This window comes from Hyperolius riggenbachi, chromosome 11 (genome assembly GCF_040937935.1).
Source record: "Hyperolius riggenbachi isolate aHypRig1 chromosome 11, aHypRig1.pri, whole genome shotgun sequence".
Taxonomy (NCBI): Eukaryota; Metazoa; Chordata; class Amphibia; order Anura; family Hyperoliidae; genus Hyperolius; species Hyperolius riggenbachi.
The window spans coordinates 142,228,426-142,254,720 of record NC_090656.1 but is presented as its reverse complement, the minus strand read 5'-3'; the positions used below and the strand labels follow the sequence as shown (position 1 = coordinate 142,254,720).

Here is a 26,295-nt window from a genome sequence, read left to right as displayed (position 1 = left end):
GTCTTTTAGGGTATTTCTCTACCAGCTGTGCACATCTAGAGACTGAAATCCTTGCCCATTCTTCTTTGCAAAACAGCTCCAGCTCAGTCAGATTAGATGGACAGCGTTTGTGAACAGCAGTTTTCAGATCTTTCCACAGATTTTCGATTAAATTTAGAACTGGGCTTTGACTGGGCCATTCTAACATGAATATGTTTTGTTTTAATCCATTCCATTGTTGCCCTGGCTTTATGTTTAGGGTTGTTGTCCTGCTGGAAGGTGAACCTCCGCCCCAGTCTCAAGTCTTTTGCAGACTCCAAGAGGTTTTCTTCCAAGATTGCCCTGTATTTGGCTCCATCCATCTTCCCATCAACTCTGACCAGCTTCCCTGTCCCTGCTGAAGAGATGCAGCCCCCGAGCATGATGCTGCCATCACCATGTTTGACAGTGGGGATGGTGTATTCTGAGTAATGTGTAGGGTTAGTTTTCCACCACACATAGTGTTTTGCATTTTGGGCAAAAAATTCCATTTTGGTATCATCTGACCAGAGCACCTTCTTCCACTTTTGCTGCGTCCCCGACATGGCTTGTGGCAAACTGCAAACGGGACTTCTTATGCTTTTCTGTTAACAATGGCTTGCTTCTTGCCACTCTTCCACAAAGGCCAACTTTGTGCAGTGCACGACTAATAGTTGTCCTATAGACAAATTCGCCCACCTGAACTGTAGATCTCTGCAGCTCGTCCAGAGTCACTATGGGCCTCTTGACTGCATTTCTGATCAGCGCTCTCCTTGTTCGGCCTGTGAGTTTAGTTGGATGGCCTTGTCTTGGTAGGTTTACAGTTGTGCCATACTCCTTCCATTTCTGAATGATCGCTTGAACAGTGCTCCGTGGGATGTTCAAGGCTTTGGAAATCTTTTTGTAGCCTAAGTCTGCTTTAAATTTCTCAATAACTTTATCCCTGACCTGTCTGGTGTGTTCTTTGGACTTCATGGTGTTGTTGCTCCCAATATTCTCTTAGACAACCTCTGAGGCCGTCACAGAGCAGCTGTATTTGTACTGACATTAGATTACACACAGGCGCACGCTATTTAGTCATTAGCACTCATCAGGCAATGTCTACTGGCAACTGACTGTACTCAGACCAAAGGGGGCTGAATAGTTACGCACACCCCAGTTTGCAGGTATTTATTTGTAAAAAATGTTTGGAATCATGTATGATTTTCGTTCCACTTCTCACGTGTACAGCACGTTGTATTGGTCTTTCACGTGGAATTCCAATAAAATTGATTCATGTTTGTGGCAGTAATATGGCAAAATGTGCAAACTTCAAGGGGGCCGAATACTTTTGCAAGCCACTGTATATTTATACAGATTCATTTTCTAGAACCTGAGGACTGAGGTTTACTATATCAGAGTGAACTATAACGAGATTCTACTAAACTTACCTAAGAAGAGGGAAGCCTCTGGATCCTGCAGAAGCTTTCCTTTTCCTCCTGGTCCCCACCATTTCTGCACAAGGACCCCCCAAAAAAATCCAGAAAGAGCTTGTGACCGTGACCTTATTTATGCATTTAGCGCGGCTGTACTGCGATACTATGCAGGCGCGGCTGTACTGCTCGCATGGGTGCATGAGGAGGAACATGGTCATAATCTTCAGGAGGGTCCCGGGTAGCCATGGTAGTTGGGAGGAGGTTGTGGGAAGCCTCTGGAGAATTACTATAGCTATCACACACAAAATAAGCAACACAAAACTGTATCAGAAATTTGCCAATATCTTGCTACATCATGGGCTTGATTCAGTAAACGGTGCTAACCTAGTTAGCACGCCTAAAGACTTTGGGCGTGATAACTAGGGTGCTAACTGGGTTAGCACCGTTTACTAAATTCACATCACACCCAATGCGACCTTATAGGCGCATCGGGTGCGCCGTTTTTGTTTCGCACGCACCGCACTGCGCTGTGCGCACGCAATGTTTTGCGCGCGGAACTTTGCGTGCGATGTGAATTTATCACGCCTAAACTAACTTTAGGCGTGATATAGAGCTTTTCACAGGTGTGCTAACACTTAGCACGGTTTACTGAATCGAGCCCCATGAGTTAAAATGGCAAAATTTACATACAAATATACATAATCATTTGCTCACACTCCTTTAATTCCACTCATCTGGTTAGCCCAATTTGTTTCAATATGCGATTCATGCAGCATTGTCTTCCTCTTGTATCTTGCCCCTTTTTTAACTTAATAATTTGCAAGGTGTTAAACGTTGCACCGTCCGCGTGCAAAATAGCCTGATAAGCGTGCTTTGTACATGGACAGTGCAACGTTTTGCGCACACCAAATAGTGCGTGATCAGTAACAGTTTTTTTCAGCAGGTTTACTGTCCGATTGATTTTCTGATCGATTTCCATTCACTTTTATGAGAAATCGATAAAAAAATGATCAAAAATCAACGAACAATCTATCTTCCAAAAAATCTCATGGTGTATTCCCAGCATGCATTACATAGTACATTACCATAACAACGCATGCATTTACCTGGTAACGTGACCTGGGTACAAATCTCGGCTCTGCCTGTTCAATAAGCCTGCACCTATTCAGTAGGAGACCTTTGGCAAGTCTTCCTAACACTCCCTAGGACTGCCTATAGAGCGCGTCCTAGTGGCTGCAGCTCTGGAGCTTTGAGTCCACCAGGAGAAAAGCGTAATATAAATGTTCTGTGTTCTGTTCTAATTGGTTAATGAGCCTTGCTCCCCCGGCGCTAGTAATGCTACATTTGTTGTGTGCTCCCTGTGAATATCAAATTTACCTCAGTTTACTGCATCAGGCCGATATGGTCTAATTTTGTGATTGTTGTAACAAGCCACACCCACAATCTGTCAGGACCACACCCACTGCACCACGATTATTTACATGGTCCCCGTCACTGGTGCCCAAAAGTGCCCCGGATCTCCTGGGAACCTAGCAACGCCCCTGTGGAGAAGTAAAAAGACCATGAAAGTAAAGGAAAGTGCTGGGAGACCTTATGGGGAGCTGAGTATCTGCTTTCTTCCCTACAGGTTACTTTGAAAATTTGCCTTGAGTGACACTTTAAAAGGTAGTGCTGTAACACTGCTGTTTGCTATGCTGCTTTTTTTTTTACTTGACTTGCGTCCTTTAAGGAAGAAAAAGTAAATACTGCATATTCAGACTTGTACAGACCTGGAATATACGTGCTCCAGAAGGTGGAGTTGCAGCTGGAGAGTACACAGGGTCTAAACTTGTAAATTCATCGGAAAAATTACTGACATCCATTTCACCACGCACAGATGGACGGAATGGAGGACTTACTTTGCGAAGTGAGAGAGCTTCCCAGTCCAGGCCCTATATTAGAGAAAATGGACATTACAGACAGCATGAACAAACCCTTTAATATAGTAGTGGTGAAAGATCGGAAGGGGACTCCTCACCCTATAGAAGGGGTGCTCCTTTATTTGGAAAGCACCTGCTGCTCCAAGTCTTTTCTTTGGATCTTTTAGGAGCAGTCTCTGAAGAAGATCTTGTGCCTCCAAACTCAAAGATGAGGAATACATGGGCTCCATCTTAAGAATCCGTCTGTCACAAAAATGGGTCTCATGTAACAATACTGTAACATATCCAACAGTTCCCTACTCTCCAAAGAATACATTTGTCCAGTTCTTTCAAAACCTTTCATAGAACGCTTCCTTTCAATACCCCCATGACTTTAGGTTTTGTTTTTTGCTTTATTTTTTTTTTTTACTTTACCTAATTGCATTCACTCACTTAGACACTTCACTCTGTGTGTTCTTTTCCCCCTCTAACGTGAATGGAGAAGCTCCTGTTAGCAGTTCATAAATGAGGATTCCTAGACTCCACCAGTCCACCGACTGCATCAAAAGAAGCATACAAAATAACAGTAAGGTCATTCTAGTAATTAAACATAAAAGAATACATCTTTTTCTCATGAGCTCTCTTTTCTAGTTTCTAATAACTTACCTTGCCGTGACCTCCATGTCCTCTGATTATTTCTGGTGCCATATATTCAGTTGTGCCACAGAAAGAATATGTGCGCTCACACTGCGTAAAACAAGTAGAGGAAAAAGTGCGTTGCTTTGGGGTAATATTTGACTCCTCTCATTTATTCCTCACATTCACTCCATAACCAGCTTCTGTCATCTCCAACTCAAAAAACATATCTCGCATCCAACCTTCTCCCACTTGGGAAACTAAAATGTTAGTACATGCTCTTACAATATATCCATTGGACTATTCTAACAGAGTTGCGGACTACCAACTAACAAACCGGCACCCCTCCAATCTGTACTGAATTCAGCTGCTCTATTAATTTATTGTTTTTCTCGCTCTTCCTCTGCTGCTGCTCTCAGTCAAGCTCTTCATAGGTTGCCAATTAACGAGAGGTTGCATTTTAAACTTTTAACTCTAACCTACAAAGCTCTCTACTATCTCTCTCCTCTGTACATCTCCTCACTAGTCTCCAGATACCAACCAAACTGCAAATCGCAGATCTGCACGTCTTTTGTCCTCCTCTGGAATCATCTCCTCGCATTCAAGTTACAAGATTTCCCTCATGCCTCACCCCTCCTCCCCTTGGAGAACACATCAGTCACTCTACCACCTTAGAAATCTGTAAGTGATCCCTCAAAAACTCACTTTTTGTGACGAGCATACTGTAGACCATTCCCCCCTTCAACCTCTGGACAAGTTGTACTCCTTATTAGATAACCTAAGAACACTCTGCCTCTAGGCATGCATATTGCATGCTACCCCAACTCTTGCCCCCCCCCCCATTCCTTTTGACTGTAAGCTTGCAATATTGCATGTTTCATTTATTATAAATCTAATACATAAGCGATGTACAGTACACACACACAGGGGATACATATAGTTACTCAGTCCCAGTCAGTAGTGTAATATATCTTTTAAAATCCAGACGATATAATCATCAATAATCCTCATAAAAAGAAAGAGAAAACAAACAATGCATATAGTGAAGTCCCATTAGCACATTTGCAATTATATACATTGGCCTCGATTCACTAACCGGCGCTAAGCCGGTTGGGAGGCCTTAACAGTTAATGGGCGCAAACCACAGCGTGAGGTGATTTGCACCCACAGGACCACCCACATCGCGCGCAGCGCGGCGGGACAGTAATAGTGTGCGGTGCGATGATAACGTCGCACCCGCTGCCTTGTACGGCGCATCGAGGGCACCTGATGCATCGTTTACTTACAAGGCAGCGGGTGCGACGTTATCGTCGCACCGCGCACTATTACTGTCCCGCCGCGCTGCACGTGATGTGGGTGGTCTTGTGCGCAATGTAGCTTTGCGGGACTATTCGTGCCCACAAACCTACTTATGGGGTACTAAGCGGCTGTTCACTCCGGCGCGATCACTTAGCGCCAGTTAGTGAATCAAGCCCCTTGAGTCCTGTAGACTCCCATGATGGTGTATTCAGTGCATAACACACAGCTCCTACACCAATTTTTGAGCAGACAATTGCGCTCACCAGATTATGTTGCTGACCAATCACAGACAGCTCAAAATGCTCATGTATGAAGCCATATACGATCTTCTAACTCTCCTCTTCATTGGCTATTGATCCTCGAAATCCCACAGCGATGTATATAGGGGAATAAACATAAAGATATATAGTGTAACACCTTCAGGGTTCAAACCACGAGACACCTCTGTGAAGCGTGCCTATGATGCAATCACCCACTCTGTGAAGAAACCACCTTCAACCACAATAAAAGCACAACACTGCGCTCACTGGATATCCTTGCTGACCTCTCACAGACCAGCTCATACAGCTTGTATATATTCCGATGGGCTTTGGCTGCCTTGCTCAATTGTACACCTTAAAGAAACTCAAAACAGGGCCTCCATTGCATAAAAACATTTAGTATCTCTTAAAAAGTAAAAGTAGTGCACTTACAAACATCCTTGTATATGCGCATATATGTAAAATCAACTCGTGCAGAGCTCCTGGCGTCTCATCCCTCTCCGGCCGTAGCTCCGCCCTACCGGTCTCGTCAATAATGACTCATCAGGGGCTGTGGCTACAGAGCTGGCGAGACGCCCTAAATAGTACTTTCACAATCCTTTCTCAGATACTTACTAAACAAAGTATTTCTATCTTTAAAATCCCTTTTCATATCACTCTAGGTCTTAAAATCACCTTCCGGGCCAAATATTTACAAAATATGAACAATTGAGGCAAGATCGCTGCAGGTTTCCATAAACTGCATAACCCATAAATCCTCAGCGTCCACATGACGCTACTTGACCAATAGGGGACTGCGCGCCGACAGACTGGAATTCTCGCGCGGTTTGCCTATCATGAAGCCGCGTTTTCCCATATACCCATGTGATCCCGCTACGTTTGCCCCACCTACCCATGACACATCTCACACTACGTACCCAATCGAGGCGGCATTAACAAAAATTCAAACAGACCCACCTTGTACGGGTATGGTCAATCCGTTGACATAGCAACCGTGAATAGATTGTTACACACATTGTCTAGCCTATATATCGCTACATTCCCGCAATAAACCCCCTTTAAAATAACTACCCACTACTTTCCTCCAAGTGATCCTTCCAAGGAAGGGAGAATTTTTTATATGTGTGTGCAAGTCACACTATGACCAACCTCACACTGGAAGTCTACAGCGATCTTGGTTGCCCATACACATACAATCTTACATAATACATCCTATTACCCTCCTCTCTATCAACCTTACATGTGTAGTGAAAAAATAATTCTAATACTCAAAATGTAACACTTTTCTCCATCAATCATCTGAAATAAAACAATATCTAAATCCACATTCAACCCCCATGGTTGTGAAATTTTAATTTCATATATCCATTTTGTTTCTAAACGAGAGATCTCTCTAATCTTATGGCACCCTCTCCATCTGTGAGTGAGTTTCTGTATACCACAGAAATGCATTTGGGAAGGGTCGCAATTATGTTTCTCTGCAAAATGTCGTGATACGCTGTGCCCACCATATCCTTTTATTATATTATTGATATGTTCTCCAATACGAGTTTTCAATTGTCTTTTCGTCCTTCCCACATACTGCAGCCCACACGGGCAGCATATCAGGTATACCACGTGTGTGCTGCAGCAGTGAATGAATTCCCTAATACCAAACCTTCTACCTGTGACATGGGAAGTGACATTGTTTGTTCTTACCCCACGTAGAACATTGCCTGCAGGGAAAAACCCTATCTGCCCCACCATATCAGTGATGCCCCTAATCTTTGGGCCCTCTATATATAGTTTCACCAAGCTTTTCTGTAGGTTATCTGTTCTTCTGTATATGAAACGTGGTAACGGCAGCAGTTCTCTACCTAGCACAGGATCATTTTTAAGGACATGCCATTTTTTTCTGAAAATCCCTTCAATTTCTTTATATTCTGAATTAAAATCCAATAATATGGAATAATCATAATTCCCATTGACTTTCCTCTCCCTATCTTCCAACAATTCCTTCCTTTCTTTTTGCTGGACTTCCTTGGCTGTCCACTCCAGCTGTCTCCTATTATAACCCTTGTCTACAAAACGGTCAAGTAGAGTGTTCACTTGTGTTATATAATAACAACAACAACAACAACAACAATAATAATATTTATATAGCGCTTTTCTCCCTGGGGACTCAAAGCGCTGTGACCCTGCATTATGCAGTCTCAAAGGCTAGGGAAAAGAGATGAGTTTTTAGCCTTTTTTTAAAGCTGTCCAGAGAAGGAGCCTCTCGTACTGATTGTGGAAGTGAGTTCAATAGAGTAGGGGCTGCATAGGAAAAGGCCCGAGCACCAAATGTTAAGTGTATCCTGGGAATAATCAGCTTCATCTTGTTGGCAGAGCGGAGGGTGCGTGGAGGGGCATAAAGTTCCAATAGATCCGTTATGTATTTGAGTCCCATGTGGTGTAGAGCCTTGAATGTCAGCAGGCAGATCTTAAAATTGATTCTCCATTTTACTGGCAACCAGTGAAGAGTTTGCAGTACTGGGGTGATGTGTGAGCTGCGGGGGGCATTGGCTAGGAGTCTGGCTGCAGCATTCTGTACTAGCTGTAAGGGGCGCAGAGCCTTATCTGTAGATCCGATGAACAGGGCGTTGCAGTAGTCTAGGCGGGAGGATACAAATGCATGAACCAGGGCAGGTAGGTCTTCAGCTGGGATAAGGTGTTTGATTTTCGCTATATTTCTTAGATGGAAGAAGGAAGACTTGACGACAGCTGATATCTGCTGTTTGAGTTTTAGATTTCCATCCAGGATCACCCCAAGGTTTCGCACAGAGTCTTTATACTGTACAGTATCTCCCCCAATTGCTAGTTTGAGGTGGTGAGCGGTTTGAACTTTATCCATCATGTGTGGACCACCTACCACCAACACCTCTGTTTTGTCAGCGTTCAGCCTCAGCCAGCTGGTGTTCATCCAATTTTGTAAATCCACTAGACACGCATTTATGGATGCTGATGGGTCTTGGGTGCCAGGCTTGAAGGACAGATACAGTTGTGTGTCGACTGCATAACAATGGTATCCTAGGCCATAGTTCTGGATTATTTTGCCCAGTGGGAGCATGTAGACTGCAAAGAGTAATGGTGATAGTACAGAACCCTGTGGAACTCCATAGGGAAGTGGCACTGGATTAGAGTAGTGTGTGCCCAGACATACTTGCTGTGTCCTGCCAGATAGGAAGGTCTGAAACCAGCTAAGAACAGTACCCCTTAGGCCACAGTAATTCTTTAGTCGCTGGATTAGTATTTCATGATCCACAGTATCAAATTCTGCAGACAAGTCAAGAAACATCAAAATTGAGCAATTACCCTTGTCCCTTGCAGTAAGTAGATCATTCATTACTCGGACTAATGCTGTTTCAGTGTTGTGCCTTTTCCTGAATCCTGACTGAAAAGTATCAAAGATGTTGTTATCTGTAAGCCTGGCTTCCAGCTGGTTGGCGACTACTTTCTCGATGACTTTTGATAGGAATGGTAAGTTCGCAACAGGTCTGTAGTTGGTTACAGAATCAGGATCTAGTGATGGTTTCTTCAAGAGGGGTTTTATGATTGCTTTCTTTAGTTCTTCTGGGAAAAGTCCACTTTGCAAGGAGCACTGAGTGATTTTGTGAAGTGCTGGCCTGATCAGCTCTGGGCACTGCATTAAGGATCCAGTTGGGCCAGGATCCAGGTCGCAGGTAGTGGGGCGGAGACTTTGAATGAGAATTCCAAAATCTTCTTCACTCAGAGTGTCAAAGACTTGCCATGGTGGTACGGTAGTAGGCAGATGCAAAGTCCAGTGGTTAATTGATGTTGGTGTAATGCTGGCACGGATGGTAGACACCTTGTTTGTGAAGAAGGCAGAGAATTCTTCACACCTTTCCCTGGAGAATGTGGTTGGGGCTTTTAGGCAGGAAGGATTGCAGAGTGATTCCACTGTGTGGAAGAGTTGACCAGCTCTGTTGTTGGCTGTAGATATTTTGTGCGAGATAAAGTCTGATTTTTTCTTGGTTATTGCTTGTTGGTATTGTCTGAGGTGTTGAATTAGGCTAGATTTGTGCTCCTCAGACCCTGATTTACGCCACTGTCTTTCAAGTCTGCACCCTTTCTTTTTTAGATCCATGATGGTTTTGTCAAACCAATTAGCTTTCTGCTTTTTGGTTGCTGATTTGGTGCGCCATGGGGCAATACTGTCAAGTGTTTCATATATCGTGTTGTTGTACTGGGTTACTAGAGTGTTCGGGTCCATTTGACTGTGGAGCAGATTTGTAAAATTCAGGTTGGCAGTTATCCTCTCCGGTGTTAATTTATTCAGGGGACGGATTTTGATTGTTTCTTTAGGGAGCTGCTTGATAGGGTGATGTTCAATAGTAAACTGTATTATGTGATGGTCTGACCACACCACTGGGGTTACTGTTATGTTACTAATGTCCATTCCAAGGTGGAACAGTAAGTCTAGCGTATGCCCTCCTCTGTGGGTAGCAGATTTTACAACTTGTGTGAAGCCTAGTCCACCCATGAGATTTATTAGTTCATTTGCATTTTGTGATTGAGTGTCATCAGCCCAGACGTTAAAGTCACCAAGGATGATCCATCTCGGATAAGACAGAATTAGCATTGCCAGAAGTTCTGAGAATTCCTGTAGGAATGGGTCAGCATCTCCGGGGGGACGATAAACCACTAAAATTTTGAAGCCTTTACCAGCTGAGATCTGGGCACCTATACATTCAAAAGACTTTGTTGAGCCAACATTCAGGGCTCTGAGCTGCAGAGTTGTTTTGCCACAAATTGCTACACCCCCTCCTCTGCGGTCTCGTCTTCCCTCACTTAGGACTGAGTAATTGTATGGGATGGTTGCTTCCAATGTGGGGCCCGCATTGGCATCAATCCAGGTTTCAGTGATGCATGAAAAATCGCATGTCTGAATAAGGTCCGCAATAATGGCTGTCTTATTGTTTATAGAGCGGGCATTGCAGAGCAATGCCGTGACTGCATGGGGCTTAGCATTGGCGACTGGGTTCACTGCCGGGGTGTTACTGCATCTCTGACTAGGGACATGGTAACTTCTGCTACTTTCAGCCTCTGATTTCCAGTACACATCACTGGAGATCGCTGGAAAGTTCTTTCCCTTGAATGGTTCAATCTTAAGCACCTATGAGTCTCACCTCTGCTATCCCTTGGCCAGGTAGCAACAGCCGGTGCTCCTCTCCTGCAGGTACACCACCCCTGCAAAGCAACAACTTATCCAATAAGTAGCAGAAGGCACTCCACAGGCTCCAAACTTGCTTTGACTTCTTTATTCGAGCAACAGCTGTTGCTCGAATAAAGAAGTCAAACGCAAGTTTGGAGCCTGTGGAGCGCCTTCTTTCCCTTGAATGGGCCTGGGTCCCTGAAGTTGGACTGAGTCTGAGTGTGGTATTTTTAATGGGCCTGGCCACCTTTTTTTCCTCTGTGCGTTTTATTTAAAATCCCTAGAGATTGCAGCAAATTAGCTTGTTTTTTCCGAAATGTGAGATGCAGCTCTTGATGGCCTGAGAGATAGTAAGATGCTGGCTGTATAGATTAACAATGCTCTTTGGGAAGGAATGGGTTAAGTAAGCTCTTCCTTTGATTGTTGTTGTTTATCAGTGGGGGTAGACAAAAGCAAACTGCTGGCCTTGTGAATCAAATAGGGGAGGTGTGAAAATTCCATTGATATGCAGAAACATGGGGCCTACTAAGGTTCACTTAGAAAGGCAATGGAGTCAATATAATTTCAGCCTCTGAATGCATTTAAGTATTTGTACAGTCTGCAAAAAACGGGTGCCAGCTGGAAGATATTACTGGTGTTTGGGGAAGGAGGATGAATTCCCTTACCTTGGGAAGAGGACTTGGGAATGTAGGAGATCTGCATGCTGTGTTGCATGAACATGCTTTTTTGATGTGTTGGTTTGTTTGAAGCTGTGGACCTCAGGAGTATCCTGGTGGAGAAATCCTATCACATTGTGTGCCCTTGTAGGAGTAGAGAAGGCTTTTGTTTGTTTGTGTGGATTATCAGCTTCCCAATCCCATGCAGGACTCCAAAACCAAGGTCAGCTACACAGGACTTTGATGGTGAGTACAATCCAGCTTGTAACTTAGCCATCCATAATCTTCCACGTTTCCCAGAAGGTTCCAGTTGTAGCCAGAGATTTCATGGTGCGGAATCTCTAAGTATTTTTGTTCCTTCTGTGCATATATGTGATTAATGCTTCCGAGAGCCGAGACAAGGTGTGGAGCAGGTAAAAAGAGAGGCTGCCATCTTGAGTGCGCTCAGTACATTATGATCCGTGCAATTTCTTTTTATTCTGCAAAATTGGCCTTTTAGGATGTTGCCAAGCCACTTAGGGTAGTGGCAACCACTCATCGGGATGTATGCATTCCTGTCAGTTTTTTTGTAAAAGGTTTTTGTACCCATAACCCCATCCCTATTAATCAAAACAACATCCAAAAAATGGATTTCCCGTGAATCCCACTCTGCTGTCCATTTCATACCCAAAGGGTTGTCATTTAGCCAATCCAAGTATAGCTCATCCCCTTCCCAGATCCAAAACAGGTCATCAATATAACGTTTCCAATGACGGACCTGTTCACTTTCTCTTTTCATCAAAACATTTTCCGATTGATTCATAGAAATATTTGCCACACTGGGTGCAAATTTTGCGCCCATAGCACATCCTAATGTCTCAAGGTAAAAACTGCTGCTGTACCAGAAATAGTTGTGGGTGAGGCAGAATTGTAATAAATTAATTGTAATAAAACCCTGGTGGGCAAATAGGATCTTTATGTATTTTGGGATTAAGGTACATCACAGGTATCCTAGGGGCATCAATCATGATATACTTAAATTCCCCGTCCTCCAAAATACCTCTATCTAGGCCTCATCTGAGAACTCCTCTTTATATAAGTGAGTTGGATCACCTCTCAGTTTTTTGTTTGCACATCATCTTTTCCATTTCTGACTTATACTGTTCCGTATGCATGATGACCACCCCCCACCTTTATCAGCTGGCCTTATGAGCACTTCTTTCTTTCTGCTTAATTCTTTATCAATTTCAGCTTTATTATATTTCACCTTCAATGATTCCAATTCATTTAAAACAACATTCTTAAACACCTGTATGGTACTGTCTTTGTGTATCTGGGGGGTTGAATGTGGATCTGTTTCTACATCCTGAATGGATAAACTCATCATTACAACCACCTCTGTTAGATCTACTAGTTTGCCCTTCTTTGGCAAGGAAGTATTTTTTAACATTCAGTTTTCTAACATACTTGTTAACGTCAATAAAGGTATTGAATTTATTTACCCCCTGTTAAGGGGCATATTTGAGCCCTTAATCTAAAATTCGAATCTCGTTTGGTCAAAGGCACTCCACTGATATTGAATATACCTTGTCCATTAATTTTTTCTTTTTTTCAATTCTCCCTCCGGTCTGCCTCTTCTATGCCTCTTTTCCTTACTGACCTGGGGTTGTAGTATATCTCCCCCCCCCCACTGATCTCTTGGATCTCCTCCCCCCAAAAAATGATGGTGAATAGTTTCTGCAGTCTTAAGGGGCCCATACACTCAGCCGATTAGCGGCCGATCGATCGAAATATCGCCCGATCAATCGATTTGCAGCCAATTTCGATCGATTTCAATCGATCTGACATGCTGGAAAATCTAGGTTGATCTGATGAGATTGCTTATCAATTTGCATTGGACCTAATGGAAATGTGATGGCAAAAAATGCCATCAGATCGATTTTCAATATATTTCATACTGAAATCTATTGGAAATCTGTTCCTAGAAAAAAAAATTCCTAAACACATCAGATAGATCAGAAAATCTATCTAATGATCTATCTGCTGCTAATCTAACGAGTGTATGGCCACCTTTAGATTCAAGGGGCTCATACAGATTGTAAAGCTGGCCATACACTAGGCCGATTACCCGCCGATCGACAGCAGATTCGATCACTGGGATCGAATCTGCTGTCACATTGTTCACGCTAAATAGATCGATCCCGTCGATTGCTCCGTGCGGGAAATTACCGTCGATCCCCCACGGGTAGGGAGCGCATCGCTAGCGGCGTACGATCGACGCAGGTATACATTACCTGAAGCTGGCTCCCGGCATCTTCTCCGCATCACCTCCCGCCTTCCGGCTGGCATCTTCTCCGCATCATCTTCCGCATCACGGCATCCGTGTATAACTTCCTGTGTCACTGCAGTGACAGCGGAAGTACAAATAGAGGGCGCTCTATTTGAACTTCCGCTGTCACTGGAGTGACAAAGTTATACGCGGATGCAGGATGTTGTGATGCGGAAGGTGATGCGGAGAAGATGCCAGCCGGGAGGTGATGCGGAGAAGATGCCCGGGACCAGACTTCAGGTAATGTATGCGGGGGGGGACAGGCGACAGCTCAGCAGATGGTGAATCTGTTTCAGGCTGAAATCGGTTCACAATCTGTTTGCAGTAAAAGCAGCCATACGATCCCTCTCTGATCAGATTCGATCAGAGAGGGATCTATCTGTTGGTCGAATCTGATGGCAAATTGACCAGTGTATGGCTACCTTAAGAGGGCAGCGGTGTATCTCTCACATCCCATTGTTTCCCTCTTTCTTGTGGGCTGTGTGGCATATAGTTATTGCCCCTGAATTGGGAAGGTCCTCCTCTGCCAATGGGGCGGTGGCCTTGGGGGTGGTTAGTGGGCGGATATATCCCCTATGATATCTGGGTTGCTCCCATCCTCCTGGTTTCTTATAACTCATTTCTTGTTCATATTCACTTTCTATTGGGGGGAATCTTCTATCTTTTTATTGTGGAATATTCCTCTTAGGGGTCCCTCGATTGTACCCCTCATTTTCCCCATAACTATATGGTAGATATTTGGGTCTCGCCCCACCTCTATTCCCTCCCACATTAGGGTCATGAGCACCTTCTCCCATTTGTTGGCCACCATTCTGGCTTTGGGGGGCTATAGGTCTAATATACTTGGGGGTTTCTTTAGCCTCTGTTTCCTGCGATTTACGTTTCTGTTGCTCAACTTGCTACTTATAGGGAGTTTTTTGCTTGTATTCCTGCCAATCATACTGAAATCTGTTTATACGTACCTCACTTGTTTCTTTCTCATTTTTTTAGACATTGTTTGTTAGGGTATCTGCATATTGTTGGAAATCCTCCGCTTCTTTATAAAATTTCGAATCTATTCTTCAATCCTTCAATCTCTGCACCCAACCTCTCTAATCTTCTCTGTTTCCGCTTTGCTAATATTTTCAGTAACCCTGTCCCGCACGTGTCAAGATATTCCCCCCATTCCTTGTCATTTTCTTCACATCATGTGCCATAACATCCCACCTAAATCGCTTAGGGACAATTTCCTCCCGGATATACTTTAAACTTGCGCACATTGGTCTCTTTAATCATGGATCCTTGGAGCCTTGCAATTGCCTAAACATCCCCTCCAGACTCAACTGGTAAGGGTCAGGTTCTTTAAGAAATACTTTATCTAGGTCAATAACACCTCTATTACAGATATTAAACATCTCCATAATGAGTATTCTGCACTACCACTATCCTAAATGCAGTAGATCTAACAGAAGTGGTTGTGATGATGGGTTTATCCATTCAGAATTTAGAAACAGATCCACATTCAACCCCCCAGATACACAGAAAGACAGTACCATACAGGTGTTTAAGAATGTTGTTTTAAATGTATTGGAATCATTGACAGTGAAATATAATAAAGCTGAAATTGATAATATTAAAGAATTAAGCAGAAAGAAAGAAGTGCTCATAAGGTGATAAAGGTGGGGGGTGGTCATCATGCATACGGAACAGTAGAAGTCAGAAATGAAAAAGATCCTCAATGATGTGCAAACATACAAAAAACTGAGAGGTGATCCAACTATATAAAGCGGAATTAAGAGGAATTCTCAGACGAGGCCTAGATAGAGGTATTTTGGAGGACGGGGAAATTAAGTATCTCATGATTGATGCTCCTAGTATACCTGTGATGTACCTTAATCCCAAAATACATACAGATCCTATTTGCCCACCAAGTAGGCCCATCGTCAGCGGAATAGGGGGCCTTAACCACCCTGGCAGTATGGACGAGCTGAGCTCGTCCAGCAAAAGCAAATAATAATTGCAAATAACGTTAATGACGAGCTGAGCTCGTCCATGCCGACAGGGAGATTTCCTGATTCTCTGCCCCGCCGGCTGCATTTTTTTCTCATCAGAGGGATTCCTCAGGATGGCTGGATGCCTGACTGCACGCTGTGGGTAGCGATCTGTGCTACCCACAGCGTGCAGAACTAGCATCCAGCCACCCTAGGGAATCCCTGGGCAGTGGATTTGTTGGAAGATAGGGAGAGGAAAGTGTCACACGCCCCCTAGTGGCCAGACCGCACAATGCCTTCCAATCGGTTACACAGACCATGCAATCTGTGGATGCAATTGGTGTGCAGAAACCGCTGAAAATTTGGCAGCAGACAGACCAGAGGGAGGCATGCGATCTATTAAACACAAAATATTAGGCTGCCACCATCTCTGTTACCATGGGATAGAGAAGCCCACTGACTGTCTCTAAGACCTGCAGGAAAATGGTTAAAACACACCCTGTTCTGACTAATAACAATTCTCAGTAGCGATCTTCAGAAGCTAGAATTCTTTTTGTGTGGCTGAATAGCAGGTGTAGCTGAACAAATAAAACAACTTTTTAGTTGTTTATTATTAATGCAATATAAATAATTAATATATACAGAAAATCATTAAAATCAACAATTATAGAGACATTAGTAGCCAGTAGGGCTGCACGGTTTTTCAGTTTTAAACCAAAACCGCGGTTCGTGTGGAGACGATCTGGTGATCGTCACTCTCCTCGGTTTTCAGACAGCCGCCCGCTGTCTGTACGCTGTCTGTACGCTTGGCCCGCTTACCGCTGTGCCGATTGGGCAGAAGCAGTGAATATTTATTATGGTTAATAAGCCGGGCACCGGGGGGCAGATCCACTCGAGTGAGCGGCACACAGCTTCACCAATTGCTGCGATGGAATGACTGCAGCAGTAGGCGGAGCTGTACGCTTTGTACAGCTCCGCCTACCGCTGCAGTCATTCCATCGCTATCCAGCAATTGGTGAAGCTGTGTGCCGCTCGCTCGAGTGGATCCGCCCCCTGCTGCCCCGCTCATTAACGATCATAAATATGCACTGCTTCTGCCCAATCACTGGATCTCCTCGGCGCAACGGTAGGCGGATGCTAAGAATCCATGAGCAGCTCCAGCAAGAGTCTCTCTGCACTGATCCGTCCCAATGACCGGCCTCCGTGTCACATGTCAGAAGGACATGAAAATCCAGCTTGAAAAGAGATCGCGCCCTGTCTGGAGGTAACATATATCCTGATGAGGACAGTATGCTTTGCTGTATTGATGTGTATTCTAGAGAACTGCTATCCAACATTCTTTCAGCATCTACCCCTTTATTGTAAAATGGTACATTCTAAGTACTCCATGTTGTGGGTAACATCCTCTTTGAAAAAAAAATCAAAACCACAATTTTTGAGAGAAAAATCACAATTTCAATTTTTAGCTAAAATCGTGCATCCCTAGTAGCCAGTATGAAAATAAAAATGGAAGAAAATACGTATACTTAAGGTCAGGTGAAATATGTCCTTTCTGGAAAAAGAAATGCTAAGTCCTTGGTTTCAGAGTGGAGGACTCAGTGTCAAAGTCCAAACAAGCCGGATGCCAGCATGTCCTCAAGCTGGCAAGGATGTAACTGGGATGATGTTTCAAAGTGGAGGACATTGATTTTGGGTCCTCTGCCATTTTTATACCCCTGACACAGTAGGAGGGAGTGAGGGTGGGAACCACACACCCCCTTAGAACATGAGATGAGCCCTCCCCCTTCTACTGGGAACCAAAAATCATATCCAACCGTATATGGACTCTATCTCACAGAACCGTACAGGTCAGGGCAGATTTAATAGCATTTTCAGGTCAGTCTGCATTTATCCAGCACAATGATACAAAACACGAGGGGTAGGACCCCGGGGGTATCACCAGGTCACTTTCTAACTGCCTAACAGCCCATAACTCAGAATGTTCTGAAACCTTCTCAGTACCAGCATCAGGCAAGGTTCGACACACTCTGCGAGTTTGGAGGGCCTGGCAGCCTTGCAACACAGGAAATATGACAAATATAGCACTTTATGATTTATCTTATAACTAACAGTTCAGCAGGAGTTTCAAGTTGCCAACTGGAGAGCTTGTTGGGCCTTTGAACTCCTCAGCTCAGAGCTCACATGACAATTCCTGCTGAGAATGGTGCCAGCTTGGCTACAGTAAGATCCACTTGATGAGTTTCTGTCAACCCTGAGGTGTGAAAACTTGATTTAGGAGGGCCCTGTACACAGCTGAGTGCCTGGGCACTTCCTCTGAGAAAGTGCCTGAATGGCCCTGCCATTTGGTGTTAGGAAAACAAGCTGTCTTTTAAAAGAAGGAATGTCATTCTGACTGCTGCAGTGACTGCGCAGTCCAATCAGGAAGCAATCAGAAAATCGACTGCGCGAATCTTCCCGATTCGTCTGCGTTTCTCACGGCTGTTCCGTGACAGAAAGTCAATGGGAATTATGATTATTCCATACTATTGGATTTTAATTCAGAATATAAAGAAATTGAAGGGATTTTCAGAAAAAAATGGCATGTCCTTAAAAATGATCCTGTGCTAGGTAGAGAACTGCCGCCGTTACCACGCTTTATATACAGAAGATCAGATAACCTACAGAAAAGCTTGGTGAAACCATATATAGAGGGCCCAAAGATTAGGTGCATCACTGATATGGTGCGGCAGATAGGGTTTTTTCCCTGCAGGCAATGTTCTATGTGTGAGAGAGCGGCAGGGGTAAGAACAAACAATGTCACTTCCCATGTCACAGGTAGAAGGTTTGGTATTAGGGAATTCATTCACTGCTGCAGCACACACGTGGTATACCTGATATGCTGCCCGTGTGGGCTGCAGTATGTGGGAAGGACGAAAAGACAATTGAAAACTCGTATTGGAGAACATATCAATAATATAATAAAAGGATATGGTGGGCACAGCGTATCACGACATTTTGCAGAGAAACATAATTGCGACCCTTCCCAAATGCATTTCTGTGGTATACAGAAACTCACTCACAGATGGAGAGGGTGCCATCAGATTAGAGAGATCTCTCGTTTAGAAACAAAATGGATATATGAAATTAAAATTTCACAACCATGGGGGTTGAATGTGGATTTAGATATTGTTTTATTTCAGATGATTGATGGAGAAAAGGGTTACATTTTGAGTATTATAATTATTTTTTCACTACACATGTAAGGTTGATAGAGAGGAGGGTAATAGGATGTATTATGTAAGATTGTATGTGTATGGGCAACCAAGATCGCTGTAGACTTCCAGTGTGAGGTTGGTCATAGTGTGACTTGCACACACATATAAAAAATTCTCCCTTCCTTGGAAGGATCACTTGGAGGAAAGTAGGGGTTAGTTATTTTAAAGGGGGTTTATTGCGGGAATGTAGCGATATAGGCTAGACAATGTGTGTAACAATCTATTCACGGTTGCTATGTCAACGGATGGACCATACCCGTACAAGGTAGGTCGGTTTGAATTTTTGTTAACGCCGCCTCAATTGAGTACATAGTGTGAGATGTGTCATGGGCAGGTGGGGCAAACGTAGCCGGGTCACGTGGGTGCTCTGTATATGGGAAAACACGGCTTCATGATATGTGAGAGGCAAACCGTGCGAGAATTCCAGTCTGTCGGCGCACGGTCCCCTATTGGTCAAGAAGCATCATGTGGACGCTGAGGCTTTATGGGTAATGTAGTTTATGGAAACCTGCAGCGATCTTGCCTCAATTGTTCATATTTTGTAAATATTTGGCCCAGAAGGTGATTTTAAGACAGAGTGATATGAAAAGGGTTTTTAAAGATAGAAATACTTTGTTTAGTAAGTATCTGAGAAAGGATTGTGAAAGTACTATTTAAGGCGTCACCCCAGCTCTGTAACCACAGCCCCTGATGAATCATTATTGACGAGACCGGTAGGGTGGATCTACGGCCGGAGACGGATGAGACGCCAGGAACTCTGCACGAGTTGACTTTACATATATGCGCATATTCTAAGATGTTTGTAAGTGCACTACTTTTACTTTTTAAGAGATATTAAAGGTTTTTACGCTATGGAAGCCCTGTTTTGAGTTTAAGGTGTACAATTGAGCAAGGCAGCCAAAGCCCATCGGAATATATACAAGCTATATGAGCTGGTCTGTAAGAGGTCAGCAAGGATATCCAGTGAGCGCAGTGTTGTGCTTTTATTGTGGTTGAAGGTGGTTTCTTCACAGAGTGGGTGATTGCATCATAGGCATGCTTCACAGAGGTGTCTCGTGGTTTGAACCCTGAAGGTGTTACACTATATATCTTTATGTTTATTCCCCTATATACATCGCTGTGGGATTTCGAGGATCAATAGCCAATGAAGAGGAGAGTTGGTAGATCGTATATGGTTTCATACAGGAGCGTTTTGAGTTGTCTGTGATTGGTCAGCAACATAATCTAGTGAGCGCAATTGTTTGCTCAAAAATTGGTGGAGGAGCTGTGTGTAATACACCATCACGGGAGTCTGCAGGACTCAATGTATATAATTGCAAATGTGCTAATGGGACTTCACTATATGCATTCTTTGTTTTCTCTCTTTTTATGGGGATTATTGATGATTATATTATCTGGTTTTTAGAAGATATATTGGACTACTGACTTGGATTTAGTAACTACATGTATCCCCTGTGTGTGTGTACTGTAGATCGCTTATGTATTAGATTTATAATAATTTTTCTGGGGGTCATCCAACCCTTTACAAAGCGATCCAGGATTGTTTAAAACTGTAATTTTGGAAAAGGTTGTTTATATTTTCTGTACTCCTTGCAAGAGGAGCGCACCTGCCACCTGAATAATATTGCATGTTTAATTTGTCACTGTAATTACTATGTCTACCAATTCTGCATTTTGTACCAATTCTGCATTTTGTACCAGCATCTATATTTGATGTTTACCATTGTCTGCATTATTATGTACCATTTGTTTCTTACTTTGTACAGTGCCACGAAATATATTGGTGCTTTATAAATCAAAAATGGTAATAACAGAGGAGTGGTTGAAAAAAAAGGCATTGAAATGAACAAGCAAAGATAAAAACTAAACCAAATTTACATACAAGGTAATAATTAAAGGCAATGGGGCACTTTTATTAAGCTATTTATAAGCTTGTAAATAGTGATGGACGCAAAACGGAAAAAATGCACCTTTATTTTCAAATAAAATATTGGCGCCATACATTGTGATAGGGACAAAATTTAAATGGTGTCATAACCGAGACAAACGGGCAAATAAAATACATACGTTTTAATTATGGTAGCGTGGATTATTTTAAAGCTGGACGAAAACTGAGAAATAATGAACTTTTTCCATTTTTTTCTTATTAAACCTGTTAAAATGCATTTATAAAAAAATAATTCTTAGCAAAATGTTCCACGCAAAGAAAGCCTAATTAGTGGCGGAAAAAACAAGATAGAGATCAATATATTGTGTTAAGTAGTGATAAAGTTATTAGCGAATGAATGGGAGGTGAAAATTGCTCTGATGCATAAGGCAAAAAATCCCCACGGGCTGAAACGGTTAAAACCAGTGCAAGAAGCACAGCTGGTGCAAAAATGGAGCAGAGGCCCAAATCAAGTGTTCTGCCTCAGATTTGCCCCAATTCTCCTTGTATTAGTTTTGATAACTGTTCCAATGATCCAATAATATTACTTTTAGTGTTGTGTAAGATTCAGCTTGTTTCAGTACAAGGCGTTTTATTCCTATTAAAGGGGCACTATGGCAAAAAAATTTAAATTGTAAAATATGTGCAAACTAATAAATAAGTAATTTTTTTCCAGAATAAAATGAATCATAAATTACTTTTCTCCTATGTTGCTGTCACTTACAGTAGGTAGTAGAAATCTGACAGAAGTGTCAGGTTTCGGACTAGTCCATCTCTTCATAGGGGATTCTCAGGGATTTATTTTCAAAAGCTCTTAGGCCACATACACACATCAGACCATAGCCTTTTGAAAATGAAAGATCACAGACCAATTTTACCCCCTTCCATGTAGTATGAGAGCCATACCTACACAGTCTATTCTATGGAGCTGAACTCCCCATCAGACAGAAATCTTTGCAAGATGCTGCACACAAAGATGCTGTAGACATTCAAAAGATCAGTATCTGCAAAAGATCTGTTCCTGCCAAAGATCCGTTCCTGCAAAATGCATTCATAGTCTATGATATCTGCAGATCATCATACACACCTTAACAGACATTCATCTGCAGATCAGATCCACCAGGATGGATTTTCAGATCTGCAGATGATTGTCTGATCTGCAGATGAATGTCAGTTAAACAAGGTGTGTATGATGATCTGCAGATATCATAGACTATGAATGCATTTTGCAGGAACAGATCTTTTGCAGACACTGATCTTTTGTGTCTGTACAGCATCTTTGTGTGCAGCATCTTGCAAAGATTTTTTACTGATGGGGAGTTCAGCTCCATAGAAAAGACTGTGAAGGTATGGCTCTCATACTACATGGAAGGGGATAAAATTGGTCTGTAATCTTTCATTTTCAAAAGACTATGGTCTGATGTGTGTATGAGCCTTTAGTGAATGGCAGTTGCTCTGTCCAACTGCCAAAAAAAGTGTACCGAGCAGGGAAGCTGGCCAGCATCATTGTTTAAATCTTTTTTAGGGAATATCTTTATAAAGAATGAAAGCCTTGCTGAGAATCTCCTATGAAGAGATGGACTAGTCCAAAACCTGTCACTTCTGTCAGATTTCTACTACCTACTGTAAGTGACAGCAACATAGGAGAAAAGTAATTTATGGCTCATTTTACTCAGGAAAAAACGTACTTCTTATTTGTCTATGTTTGCATATTATTTACAATTTTTCGCCATAGTGGCCTTTTTAAGAAAAACTCTACCACATATGAATGTTGCACAATACAGTATCTTGTTAATGTCTCCCATTTACTCTGATTGGCAATGAATGAGTCATACATATTCCCCCATAACTTCCCCATAAATTCTCACATTGTAACATACTGACTATCATACTCTGTTTGTCAGATGTACACACATTATGAATGGAAGGAGCGGTCAAGATATTATTGGTCAGCACACTAATAAAATTTGCAAGTGATCCATTTTTTTTTTCATGTCATATGTAAATCAAGAATTCTGTCTAGTTTATCTCCATAAAATACTTAAAGGAGTTATCAGGCAAAAAAAAAAAAAAAAAATGAGTTTCACTTACCTGGGGCTTCTACCAACCCCATGCAGCCATCCTGTGCCCTCATAGTCACTCGCTGCTGCTCTGGTCCCCCTCCATCAGCTAGTTTAGTTTTTGCCGACCTCGGGGTCGACGGGCCGCATTGCGCACATTTTTACGCATTCCCACTGGTGCAGGAACATTAACACATACATTTTTATGCGTTAGTGGTTCAAAGCGTAAAAATGTACGCGTTGAACCACTAATGCGTAAAAATGTATGTGTTAATGTTCCTGCACCCGCGGGAATGCGTAACAATGTACGCAATGCGGCCCGCCAACCCCGAGGTCGGCAAAAACTAAACTAGCTGATGGAGGGGGACCAGAGCAGCAGTGAATGACTATGAGGGCACAGGATGGCTGCATGGGGTTGGTAGAAGCCCCAGGTAAGTGAAACTCATTTTTTTTTTTTTTTGGCCTGATAACTCCTTTAATGAAAAATATTTCAATATATAACAGGTATATTTAGACTGGCAACAAGCCCATCAAACTAGTAAGATATGACCACAAACTTGTAAGTGTAATGTTAGCTATTGCTGTGTATCCAACCAATGCCTTCTCACCTCTTCAGACATAAATTCCTTACTCAGGCCAAAGTCTGTGAGAACCACATGGCCATCACTGTCCAGTAAGATATTCTCCAGCTTGATGTCACGATATACAATGCCCAACTGAAAGGGAGAGATGAAGCGTCAGAAGATCATGTCAATATTTCATTTAAGACTATGGCTCATATGCAATTCACCTTTTCTCCTGCATTTTCTCCTACCGTATTTCCCCTAAAATAAGCCATACCCCAAAAATAAGACCTAGCTCTAATAGTGAGTGACATTTCCATGTTTCAATCCCGTACTTCCATACATACTGCTGCAGTGTGCTGCTTCCTTTTTAGACATGCCCATCAATTAACACGGACTCTTTTGGGTTTCATTCATACACTGATTGCCATCTCCTCCTGCTCAACACCCATTGCTTTGAGTTAACAGAGAGCAGTATTTTACAAACACAGGCATCGCTCCCATGCTTTCAGCAATTACACTGTCTGCATCTTTCCAGCCTTTCATCTAATCAGCAGCTGCTCAATGTGGTGCCTCTCACTGCTACTATTGGACCAGGACTGATCAAGAGGAGCTCCGTTGCTTGAGTCCCCTGCTCCAACTGTCGGAGGTGAGATATTTCCCTGGCAGATTTGCCAGGGATTACAAACTCACACTGAGTACGCTCTCCTTTTCTCTCTCTCTGACACTGGATAGTGGCATTGCTTTGACCTAACCTGTATCCCTGGTTACCAATCCAGATCACTCCTCCTGTCTCCCCACAGGAGTAACATATAACCTACACCACTGTATATGGGTCATCACTCCATATCTTCCAGTACAGTAGTGACAGTGCAGAAAGAGCAATCTGAGGGACCTCCTTTTATCGGTTTGTTGCAGAGGGTATCATAGTGTATGCCCATACACTAATGTAGCGTCCCCACACACCTCATACACTAACATACCCTTCAAAATATAAGACATCCCCGAAAATAAGCCCTAGCACATCTATTGGAGGAAAAAATATAAGACAGTGTCTTATTTTTGGGGAAACACGGGTAGGTGATATTTTCACAACTTGTCAAAAAATATCTTGTAAGGCACCAACAAGCAAGAAAATACTCAGAAGATTTTGACAGTACTTTTTCACCTAGTTTTTCAGTTGCAAAGTGCTGAAACCCAGGATTAGGTCCTGGTAATTCTATTTTTAATAACAATCCAGGACAGTGACATTGAGATTAGGGCTCCGCCCCAGAAACACCTAAGAGAGCCCTATAAATGTGTTCCCTAGTTATCCCCCCTCAGTTGTGCTAAATGACCTGAACCTTGTATATAAGATACCTTACATTTCTTCACACACATCAAAATACATGATGTTTTACGGGCTGGAAGTAAGACTGTCCTGGAGGGTTATTAAAAATAGAATTACCAGGACCTAATCCTGTTTTTTTCATCTAACCCTCCAGGACAGTGACATTAAGATGATAAGCAAGTATGTCCCACCTTAGGGAGGGACCACAGCTTGCAGCAGGACTTTCCTTCCAAAGGACTGTTCTCCTGCTGACATCAGATCCAACCGGTAGTGTTTTATGAACGTGTTCATGTTCTTCCAGGTTGCAGCTTTACAGATGTGTGATGCTGATGCCTCAGCCCTATAGGCCCAGGTTGTTGCCATGGATCTAGCCGAATGTGCTGTAATATTTTTCGGTAACGGTAGACCCTTATTTTTATAAGCTTCCGCAATACATACTTTTAATTATCTTGCTAATGAGGCTTTTTTCGTCTTTTCTCCAACTCTACCTCCTGAGAGTTGATGAATAGACATGTTGACTTCCTGAGTTTCTTAACTCTTTCTCGGTACGTCAAAAGACATCTTCTTACATCTAACATGTGCCACTTTTCCTTTGAATGAGAAAAACACAAAAAGGCAATATAATTTCTTGGCTTCTATTGGCAATTGATGATACTTTCGGTAGGAATTCCGCTACCATCCTCAGTATCACCCCATCTTCAAAAATTAAACAAAAACTTTCCTCAGAACTGAGTGCTTCTAGTTCCCCAATTCTCCTTGCTGAGGTTATTGCAACTAAAAATATAGTTTTTATTGTTAAATATTTTAATGAAACTTCTTGTAATGGTTCGAATGGCTTTTCCATCAGAGCGTTAAGAACTAAAGACAAATCCCATTTTGGATATAACTTTTTAATAATTGGTTTTGATCTTTGTACTGATTTGAAGAATCTCATAATCAACGGATCCGTTGCCAGTCTCTTATCCAGAAACACTGACAACACTGCTACTTGTACCTTCATAGTACTCAGTGCCATTCCTTTATCTATCCCATCCTGCAGGAATTCAAGGATAGTCGCTATATTATCTTGTTTAAAATTCTCCTTCCATGATAGGAAAGTCTTCCAATACTTAGCATAAATAGATCGTTACCTTTTTTTTCTGCTATTTAGAATGGTTTTAATGACTCTACTGGAAAGGCCCTTGGCTCTTAAAATGTCCCCCTCAGAAACCACGCTGTTAGACGTAGATTTGGAATCTCTATCCATCTGCGTTCCTCTTGATCGAACAATAGATTATTTTGTGGAAGTGGCCACGGATCTCTTTTTACCATAGACAGGAGCAGCGGATACCATGACCATTTCGGACAGTCTGGGGCTACTAGTATTAAAGACATTCTTGATAATTTTATCTTTTGCAGAAGCAAGGGAATCAATGGGATCGGTGGAAATGCATAAGCCACTCTGAAGTCCCATACTTGTGCCAGCGCATCTATCCCCCATGCTCCTACAGGATCTAGAGAAAATAATTTCCTGCATTGGGTGTTCTTT

The 26,295-nt window shown here is 42.7% G+C and overlaps 1 protein-coding gene across 2 annotated transcripts in view; it reads right to left on the bottom strand.

Annotated features, from left to right (window-relative positions):
• Positions 1-26,295, bottom strand: part of LOC137538816 (ribosomal protein S6 kinase alpha-5-like) — a 332,016-nt gene that overhangs the window by 225,946 nt on the left and 79,775 nt on the right. Inside the window, exons 5-9 of one of the 2 annotated variants that reach the window (XM_068261164.1) lie at positions 23,483-23,590; positions 3,977-4,057; positions 3,764-3,867; positions 3,430-3,574; positions 3,182-3,343 (exon numbers count right to left, since the gene is read on the bottom strand). In XM_068261164.1, the coding sequence (XP_068117265.1) occupies positions 3,182-3,343; positions 3,430-3,574; positions 3,764-3,867; positions 3,977-4,057; positions 23,483-23,590 (600 nt within the window). Of the gene's footprint in view, positions 1-3,181; positions 3,344-3,429; positions 3,575-3,745; positions 3,868-3,976; positions 4,058-23,482; positions 23,591-26,295 lie in introns of those variants that run through there. The other variant, XM_068261165.1, reaches the window with a different exon arrangement.